Below are 10627 nucleotides of genomic sequence, written 5' to 3'. Positions count from 1 at the left end.
TGTTTCAGTCTTATTCTTGATCCTGATCATACCAGGAACAGCCCCACCCCCAGAAAGGGACAATTTATAGTAATCAAATGTATCCAGCATGCGTGGTAGAAGGAAACTGTAGAATTCTTTTTAATAAACTTGGTTTAATAGTCAGTGTGCAGTGCTGAGGGGTTTACAAAACCCCATCCCACCAGGAACATTCCTCCACTTAGAGTTAAGCACTGAAAAAAAACAACCAAAAAAGAAAATCCTTGAACTTGACTTTAATCCCCTTAATTAGTATGACAATGTCTTACCAGGCTGCTCAGACTCTTGCTGTACTCTGCATGCGCAAGCTCTGATGTGAGCAAAAAGTAGCCTGCTCTCCAAAGTAAGTTTTTTTTCTGTTAAAAGTACATTCTACTGAAAAATCAATTTTTGTGCATGTCTTGCTTGAAAGGTTTAGTCATAAAAGGTTGCAATATGTGCATTATGCATTATGTTTTGCATTATGTGAAAATTACAGATATTAATGTTGGTGATATTTATAATTATGAAGAATATTTTCATACTGTACCTGTTTCTTAAGGGATCACTGAAGTTTAAAAAAAGAAAGTTTGTCAGGTTGTGAATACTAACAAATATTACACATCAAGTTTGCAAATTTAATCAATTTAATTTTAAATTTCATTTTGAATTCCATTGATTTGCTTTTCAAAGAATCTGTTTGGTTTAGCAACAGATAACTTTAAAATGTGAAAATGTATTCAGGGATTATAAGAATTGTACTTATATTTTGCTTCGTGGAGAAAAACCGATTCTGAATTTGTGAGTATTTATTGCAGAAAAATGGCAAGGAAAGAGCAAATTGTACTCATTTTAATTTGACGTACCACGTATTGGCATGAATGGCCTGAGAAACATATCGATATTTTATACAGCTGAACAACAGAAGTAAAAAAAAAAACATCGCTGCATAATTTGACCTGTTTTAAAAACTAAAAATTAAAAGGGTAATCTGTGATAGCCTAGTGAAATTTGAAATGTGGAACTTAAGTGCCATCTTGTGTTTAGTCTTTGCCAGTAACTTTACTGAATTATCCAATGTGCGATTTGTGTAGCCTAATGGTGTGGCGCTTAACGTGGCTGCCTAATAGCTCTTAGGTCCTGGGTTAATTAGTGGTCAACACTGCCTTCAGTGCTTCTGTGTGGATCTCTCCCTATATTTGCATTAGTTTTATCCAGGTGTTCTGGATATTTTCTTTCACCTCCCAAAAATATGCTGAAAAGGTTAATCAGCTTCTCTACATTGTGTGTGCCCTACCATGGACAGGCTTCCACCACAGGCTCCAGATTGCTATGAACCTTGCTAGAAATAAGCGTCTTTTGGCAACAGATAAATGTGAGATGTTTTTTATGTGAGCAGGCTAGCGTTCACAGTGCAAAAAACTAAACAATATTAAAAAAAGATTAATTTCAGCAATTTGAATTGTTCCCCAAGCAGGGCGAAGTATCATTACCATGAAGCAGCTCAGCAGAGGGCTGATGATATTCATTGCTGTCTCTGTGACTATGTCTACCACCACGGTACTACTTCTGTTGTTCAATAGAGCATCTCCTTTTGAAACCATTAGGAGCCTTTCTGTAACAAAATAACAGGCAAAAATTAATTACAGCACAGAAGCAATACTGCAGATTTTCATCCAATTCAGATATGATCATTCTGTGTGTAAAATGTTTTGCTGAATTTTGTTAGTAAATGAAGACACCAGTTTAATTTATATACTTGCATACATATACTTACCCTGGCACAGGTAACATTATATAAATACTTCACTTTGGGGGAAAGTTATTCATTTTAGTTGGTTATTAAAACAATTAACCAACAAACCAATTAAAGTACTCATAATACACAATATGATAAATCTATTGTTTTCATCAGGAGAGCCTAACATGGGGGCCCCGTGTTTCTGTCTTTATGACCTCATTCATGGAGGACTTTATATGTTGAAATATTAGAAGCCATGTGAGGTATTTCTCAGTGTCAAGATGATATAAATGGTGCCACAAAGATGTTGATATGCTGATATGCAGCTAATGTTTCTAACAAAAAAAATTAAAGGCAACACACATTGCCAAGATTGAAAGATTTACAGTTTAAGGATGAGAGTACATTATACAAAACATTTTTAGTGGAAATATCTCTTTGTTAAATTTTACAGAGCAACATTTGTTGGACATCCCTTGGCAAGGGATAGTTCATGTGTTATAAACGTTGTTTGATGTTCTTCTGAAAAGAGAGCAGAAATTTGACATTAGTTCTTATTAGTGTAATTGCTGATTCTATTTTGTCCTTCTGTAGGGTTCCAAAAGTCAAAGCAGAAGGATGTTGATCAACAATCAAGGAAAACTAATAGCAGTAACTATAGCAGATGAAACAGGTCTTCTACATCAATCCATTTCCCAAATGTGTAGCTTCTTCAGAGTGGATGGGGCTTGAAAGCAGAATCTAATTAGGCTCATGTCAATCTTTTCTAGATTGTATGCTCTTATTCATACTTTAGGTAAAAAAACAGAAACAAACAGGGGCTTCAAAATGATACTGAACCCCTGGAATGTTGTATTGAATTCATTATTTCTCAATTTGTAGAGCTTGTTGGATTTAATGTATTATCCAGTCAGGATTAGAATGCAGAATTCCAGGACTTATTATACAGTAAAAGTGTACACTAAAGTTCTAGTCCTGTCATCACTTATTAATGTTTGGTGTTGGTTTCTTACAGAATATATCAAGCTAGGTCTAAAGACCATCATGGAATTTTAGGCATAATTTATTTAGCAAATCGTTGAAATGTGGGGGTAGGTGACTTGTGTAATAAATTCCTTAAATAATTAGAAAGAAATCCAGCAGTCACACTAGCTCCTGCGGGACTGGAATAATCCTCCTGCAGTGCTTCATTAAGGCAGCCGAGCAAGTGTCAGGACTGTCCAAAGAAATTGGGGAAAGCTGTTGAGCCAGTCTGATTCAGGCCAGTAATTAAAAGAACTGTGGAGTTAAGAGCTGTGCTGAATGAAAACTGCAGAAATAACATAACATGATATTTCAGGAAACTAGTGTAAATGTAAGCTTTGTGTAGTCCCAGTCCACACTAAATGCCTCACTTTAATGTGAAATTACTTAAAGCAGTTTATTCTTAAATTTGATTTCATAATTTGACTTAACTGTAGTATTCACAGTGTTCTGAAATTTCAAGATTACAATGTTGCATATCTCCTGTTTAAAAAAAAAATTTACTCAATCCATAAAATTAAAATAGTACAGAATATATCTGTCAATAGGCACTTCTGTACTTCAAAAGCAAGTGATTTCTATCAGTATCCAGTGCAAATCCTACTTTCTAGAAAAAAAGTTATGTTCTGTTTCTCTTTATGTGATATGTTTAAATATGATATTAATTTATTCCGGACATTCTAAGATGTGGGACAAACTCTTAATGTCAGTTTAACAGTCTCTAACATCACAGTAGGTAACCCCTGTCTACAGAAGAAATGTTTAAAGCCAAAGGGATCGTGGTGTCAAGTGTTCACTGGAGAGAATGGAGTGCAGAAAACGAAATGCGTTTGTCCAAGAGCATGTTCAAGGTGAGAATGATTAGGAATTGTATTAAGAGGTAATGCAAAATATTCCCTCTGTTTTTTAAACATCTGAAAGAGGTACTACGGTATAGTCCCCTGGATATTTATAGTGTCTGCAGAACAGGATTTCATGGTCTTTCATACAATTTACAGTTCATTAATCTTTCTTCAGCCTCTCCCAACTGACATCTACAGAGCATCTACCATCATGATAGCTCATAAAGGGACAATTATAATGTCCTTCTCCTTAATGGCCCATCATGCCAAGAGGCTCAATTAAACATTGAGTTTAATTAGTCTCACACTAGAAATTCTGTACCAGAAGCATCCTTCACCTTATAAATGTATGTCTGATTACAAGTTGAACTGATGAACAAGATTCATTCATTCATTTTTTATCAAGAGCTTTTTTAGTGGTTAGCCCCTGTTCAATGTGAGACTGGTTACTTGACTACAGAGAAAAAGAGAAACAAAACCAAATAATCACAGTGGGCCGAATGGCTCCCTCCCATTTGTGACATTGCTGATGTTCCGATGACTCTTTTGCTAGATAAAGTAATACAGTGGTTTGCCCTGCAATAAGTCTGTAATATTTATAAATATAGAGTGCCATCTTTATGTCAAACTGGTTTAATATGCTTTTAACTACTACAGTGCACTTATTAGTAGTCGTTAATGATCATTGCATTATTCACAAATTCCACAGATACAGTTTAATTTTTGAATTTCTGATGTTTCCACAGTAAACTGGATCCGGTGTGCAGTAACTATGGACGACAGTATAACAACGAATGCTTGCTTCATAAGGAAGCCTGCAGCAAGCGCAGATACATTAAAGTATCTTATTATGGCAAGTGCTTAGGTAAGAGAAACCGATATATCTAGTGACTCTTGACCTTATCATGGAAAAGAAAATCCAAATAAATCTTCTAATTTATTGGATATTTTTATTCAATATATGATGATATGTAGGTTCCAGGCCTGTCAGTTTGTTATTGTTTTTTGGCTGTTTCAAGTTAAGCTTTTGTGTGACTAGGACAAGGAAACATAAAGACTTTTTTTACACATTTGTAGCTGAAAATAGCTAGTGAATAAGTCTAATTAAAGGGAAAAGTCTAGATGCATCTTTTATAAACCATGTTCAGGCCCATCTTGTTGTTGTGCCGCAGAAGAAGAAAGCAACATTTACCTCTTAGTGCAAGCCTAAGGCAGGCGATAACATGACAAGTTAATAGTGTCATCCTCAGTAAATGCATAATTCACTACAATTCACGAAATGTACACAATAATAAAAAATCTGTGCATTTTTAGAATGCATTTTCATCCCAAAGGATTCCAAAGTGCTTGAGTTTTTTGTAGGGGAGCCAGTGCATCCACAATTGAAGTGCAGTGCTCATCTGAATAGTTCAGCAGATCTGGTTGGAGAAGTGAGGAATTGCTTTACCCACTGAATTAAAGGGGAGATCTTAAGGGAGGCCAGGTAAAGAATCAATGATAAAATTGGATTGTAAATTCCAAAGTGGAATTTTGCCAGCACAACAACCTTAGAAATCCATCTCTTAACAAACAGAGCCATAGGATCTCCTGTGACCAAGTCAACATTCACCATACGGGGGCATGGGTTTGGAAACTGGATCAGAGCATTCTCATTTTCCTACCCTCAGAGTACTAACCAAACCTAACTTTGCTTAGATTCTGACATTTGACGGGATCAGGCAACAGATTGTTATTTCTGGAAGGAAATTAAATCCATGTTATCCAGACAGCTGATGCTGCCACAACTATTCCATCTCATCCCAAGCTATCCCTTTTGTTTTCCCAATCCATTTCCAACCCCCTTCCCTGTTTCTACCTCACAGCTGGTACAGTATGTCACTCTAGGGAGGTTGGGTTTTTCTATCCCTATAGCAGGCACTCCTGTATGTACACAGAATGTAGCACTTGTAAATAAATCCAGTATATTGTTCTGAAAAGTGTATTGCTGGCTGCAGTAGCATTCTTTTTTTCTGCTTTGAGAAAAAGAAAGCAGAGTTTCTTTCTATTCTATTTAAAAATGCATTAGCTTTTTACTTGTAATGTTTTATTTTCCAACACATTCAGTTAATGCAGTTTCTCATGAAAACACGTCCACACCTGTGCATGTCAGTACTGTATCAAGATTTTACACATTACATAACCATAATCATATAAGAAGTGTATCATCTTTTCTGAAAGTAATTAAATAACCGTTGCTTATTTTTATAAAGAGGCCCTGAACTCTTACCCAGATTATGATATTTTATGATAATTGATGTATGTCTAGTTTAGATTACAGCTTTTCCCACTAAAAATGTTTGCTTTTCTTCAGTTTTCTTAACTTGTTTGTCTTCTCTACAACTGAAAGTTACAGCTTTATTGTTTTTTTATTATTATAGTTTGCTTAACAAAAGTTCTTACTGGGACAAAATTGGTGAGCACACCAAAAATCTACATTAAAAAATAGTTTATTATTATTTAAAATAAGAAAAAAAGCACCAGAATATCTCAAATTCACAGCTTCACGAAAAGGGACTTGTTCCCATAAATCTTTCTCCTATTATGCAATGCCATAAGCGACAATGGCCATCTCTTTTCAATTCGTCAGTAAGAATATATGAATTTAGTTGTCGCATATTTTAATTTCCTTTCTAATGGAAGTGAAGTGAATCTTTAATTCTGAAGATACATCACCAGCACTGTGGCAAAGCTAATGGGTATGAGCTATAGTCTTACTGTATACTATATTGGTGATGTAACATATGGCAAAGCAAAAACCTTCCTGTGCAAGAAATCACCCCTTCTGAAACCTTGCTTACCCCAAACATGAATAATTCAACATCTTGATCTGCTGACTGGAACTACAGATGTGTGGTGTCCAGGAAGAAATAAAATTTGTGATAGGTTCTGAGATGTGTACTGTTCTACAGAAGCAGTGGAAAGTGCTGTTCCATCTCTTTCCATCGTTATTTTAGCTGTACGGTATGTCCTGTTATTCGTATGTCTGAAAGAGGACTAATAACTGCATTGCACATTCATGATAAGTGATCCAACTGGTTCTGAGTTATAAGATAAATCTGGGATCCGTTTAAATTGGACTAATGTTCTTATCGAAGAATCAAAATGAAAATGAAGGAAAACAATAAAACAAAACAGCAATATACTGCTTCTGGATTATTCTGTTCCCGAAGGAACAGTGTGCTCATGCTGAATCTCAACTAGAAACCTTAAATTAATAAAATGCTTAGTAAGCATATAGAAATTCTCTGAATGTGCCAAGAGATCTTCAATGAACTGACTAAATGATACACAGTAGCATTGACTTTGTTTAACTGCATCAATTAACTTTTACTTATGAGTCTGTTTACTTACAGCCTTTTTGTATTTCCATTCTGAAAAATTTTCCTTATAAAAAAAGATGTCCCTAAAAAAGCAGCTGGGTTTCTGCATGTGTGGGTGAAGTAAGCGACTATAGTTGCCCCTTTTCCGGTAGATGTTTTATTTGGTACATTGAATGCAAACATTCATATAGAAAATTATTGAGGATTTTTTTAATTTAAGGAATTAAGGAAATATTAAGGAAAATTTTAAAATAAGGACAGTGAACTATATTAACTGTTTATTATCTCTATATTTTCTTGTCAGGCAGTGAACAATATAAAGGTTATTTAAATACATACTTTATATAGTACCCCTTTGGTCTTAAGTAAGATACACAATTGTATTCATCATAGACCAAAACATTGAGAGGAAAATTTAATAACATTTCTTTTATTTACAACATAGTTTATAATAGCATAGTTTTTGTGTTGTTGTTCATTTCTGTAACCTGTATTCATGGTTGACAGTTTAGCACTATTGACAGAAGTAAAACTTATCAGTGATGCCTTTAATCAAGCCAAACAGGCACCCTGCTCTAAGGGAGAACTTGCTGAATTCCCCTACCGGCTGCTGAACTGGTTCCTACATCTGAGAGAAATTGACGAGTTTGAGAAAGTGAATGACTCTTCAACCCATGCCTTCATGAGCAAGAGAGAAAGAAAAGGCCTTGCCAAGGTTTGTGCTGAAAAAGTGAATCTTCTGTAATGCAACTGTGCTTAAATTATTTGTTATTTGTTAATTATGTGGCAATTGGGGTGGAACTTCATGAAGATTAATTACTGCATTTGCAGTGGCTGAATAGATTTGATCTTTTTAGGGTTTCTATGTACTGTGTGTACCAGTGAGAAGAAAGGGTCTTAATCATTTGTGATGTAGGCCGTATAATTTAATCCCTCTCACTATTGTCATTATTGTAAAAATCTTCCAAATAAGGTCAAGCAGCATTATTGCAAGTGACTTGTTTCATATTCTGCCTGTCTTTCTGCAATTTTTGTAACAAACATTTTCCAAAACAGTGGAGATTTGATCTGTTGGATGTGGGCAAAGATGGGGTGCTCAGTAAAAGAGACCTGCTGGAATTCCGTTATCACCTGATGCCTTTGGAGCATTGTGCAAGTGAGTTTTTCAAGTAAGTTACATTTCGCTCTGTTTTCTCTTATAATATTGACTGTTCTGCTGACTATCTAGATCTGCTCTAAGAATCATTAAATGGCCTTTTTGTGGCTCTGACTCTTTTAGGGAATACTTTTTTAATTTTTCATTTACTGAGATAATATACTGGGAAACATTAAAAATGCAGCAAATGCAACCAGTATTATTTTGTTGTAATTTTAATGCTTCTCAGAATTGAGAAGGCCAGTTACACATTACCATGCTTGTGAAATGTAGTAATACATATTATTGCACTTACGTACTGATAACTTCTAGAATTACAGTTCTGCCCAGTAGAATCTTTTTAGACTGACACGTAGCTACTGTATATGGAATTTGTTTTCTGTAGATTTAGTTTATTTCATGCTGCTTGAGCACATCCTTTAATGTTATAAGTTGCCTTTAGTGTCTTATGCGACTGGCATTCCAAGCACAGTGTGTTGTTTCTGTGGCCAAAGGTCTTGTGATGCAGATGGAGACCAAAGTGTCAGTTTGCAAGAGTGGATTTATTGTCTTGTTGAAAAGTCGGAGAAGTGGTATGAAGGATTTATGGGTGAGTGATTTCATTTCTCTCTTGTGCTCTTTTTTTATAAATAATTGCTTGTGAGTACTGCCTGGTAAGGAAGGCTAAGAGAGAGCCTTGTTTATTCATCATGCATACTGCATGACAGATCTGCATGACAGTTATTTCTATATCTCTCTCCCTTCCTCAGCTCAACATTAATCCAACAAATAGTTGTTTCAAAATCACTTAGTATGATGAAATCAAATGACTTCTTTATACCCAGACATAGCAGCATTCTAGAGAGAGTAAAGACAGCATGGGTGTTGACAACCCTGAACTGGCAAAATACCTTCAGAAAAAAATATTTAAAAAATCTATTTTGATCATTATTTAAGGTGCTGGAAATTCCATTTAAACATTGATTATGTATATAAACACAAACAGATCCCCCTATAAATGATTGATTTCACTGTTATTATTAGATATGCTCACATACAGAAACTGCATTTGTAGCCCCTTGGAATAAAGTCTGGAAAATTAAAGATGGATGTGCAAAGGGTCACTTTTTACACTTTAAAATGTTTGGCATACTTTTGAAATTGCTAGCTTTTTCAAGATTTCTCACTTTCATTTTCACTTGCTCTATTTAAGTAATTGTGGATACTGTAATACTGCATATAATATTAATCTGCCAAAATGCAGCCAGGAGACACAGGTAATACTCCAGTCAGTGATGTATTTTGTGTTAAATGAAATGCAAAATTAGAAAGGAGTTTTGTCTGAGATAGTTTGGTGTGAGAGAGGACAGCTTGGTCAAACAGACAAGACCATTTTAGTTGAATCACGAGAAGAGCTCTAGGGAGGAGAGCCAGAGGTCCTGTTTTTATAACCTACTGAGCAGGTGATTGGTGGAAGACAGGGTGTTATCTTTCTCCTGAATGTTGTTGTGGACCCCAATTAATCAAATTATTTTTTTTCCAGGACTTTAGTTATAATAGTCCAATATAAACATACATTACCCAAATAAGTTGACTCAGTTGAATGTGCCAGTAAATTGTCTCACTGCTACATTTTGTATATTTGCTTTTTATTTTGGTGTATTTTTGGGTATATTTTTACTATAGTTTATGTAAGAGGGTTAAGATCCTTGTTTAAGGATATCTTGTTTGAGGAGCAATGCAAACGATATTTTTTTACTTATACAGCTAGGAAAATGGGAACAAAGGAGATCTGGATCAAACCCAAAAGGAAGGTCTAACTATGAGCTGTACTGTACCCTACTTTCACACCTTGGGTTTACTGTGGCTCATTCCTCTGTTTGATGGATGTTACTGAATGGCGGTGCTCTTTTGATCTTCTAGCAAAATATGTTAGTCCTGTGTTCAGAATACAGCAAGGAAAGCAAAGAGTCCTCTTTATCTTTTATTTCAAATGGTAGTTGACTACAGAGAAAACGCAGAGAAGAAGAAACTGCAATGTTTTCACATTTACGCATATTCACATTCATATGCCAGCATGCAGGCTCAATAGTCCTTTCACAAAATTCCCATTTATATGTATCACACACATTCAATTGTTGAGTCACTAAATAAATAATTCAAAGGTTTTAAAGTGTGTTTTGTTTTGCTTGATATTGGTCTGCATTTCAACAAAGAATTACCCTGATATTTCTGCACAATAGAAATAAGAATTTCTATAAGTAGCAATCTATTTGTTGTTTGACTCTTAAAATAGTGCAAGTATTAAGTTCAGTTTATCTTATCATCTTATCTTATCATCATCAACGGGAAGAGTTGGCCGTTATTACCAAATGTCCATTAAATTAAAATTTCAGCCCCAAAACACAATTTTATACAGGAGTATATATAATATTTGTACATTATAGTTATTTTTTAACAGTCAATGAAAATTGTTCCAGTGCTTTTTTATCTTAAATACCCAAGCATTTATTTAATGTATTGTAAATAT

General features: G+C 34.9%; 1 protein-coding gene across 1 annotated transcript; it reads left to right on the top strand.

Moving 5' to 3' along the window:
* Positions 1-280: 280 nt before the first annotated feature.
* LOC102693275 (SPARC-like) lies at positions 281-10255 on the top strand. The gene is made up of 9 exons (XM_015340233.2): positions 281-361; positions 1472-1557; positions 2333-2411; positions 3495-3612; positions 4350-4468; positions 7520-7677; positions 8019-8131; positions 8613-8707; positions 9865-10255. The coding sequence occupies exons 2-9, from the start codon at positions 1492-1494 to the stop codon at positions 9915-9917; spliced, it is 801 nt and encodes a 266-aa protein (XP_015195719.2). The 5' UTR covers positions 281-361; positions 1472-1491; the 3' UTR covers positions 9918-10255.
* Positions 10256-10627: the final 372 nt, after the last annotated feature.

The sequence above is a fragment of the Lepisosteus oculatus genome, chromosome 3, assembly GCF_040954835.1.
Source record: "Lepisosteus oculatus isolate fLepOcu1 chromosome 3, fLepOcu1.hap2, whole genome shotgun sequence".
Lineage (NCBI taxonomy): Eukaryota > Metazoa > Chordata > Actinopteri > Semionotiformes > Lepisosteidae > Lepisosteus > Lepisosteus oculatus.
The sequence above is the reverse complement of the archived record's forward strand: the minus strand, read 5'-3'. Positions and strand labels throughout refer to the sequence as shown.

Coding starts and splice junctions, on each gene's coding strand:
- LOC102693275 (XM_015340233.2), top strand. CDS start 1,492: ATGAAGCAGCTCAGCAGAGGGCTGATGATATTCATTGCTGTCTCTGTG. Junction 1,558..2,332: donor TGACTATGTCTACCACCACG/GTACTACTTCTG, acceptor GTCCTTCTGTAG/GGTTCCAAAAGTCAAAGCAG. Junction 4,469..7,519: donor TTATTATGGCAAGTGCTTAG/GTAAGAGAAACC, acceptor CCTTTAATCAAG/CCAAACAGGCACCCTGCTCT.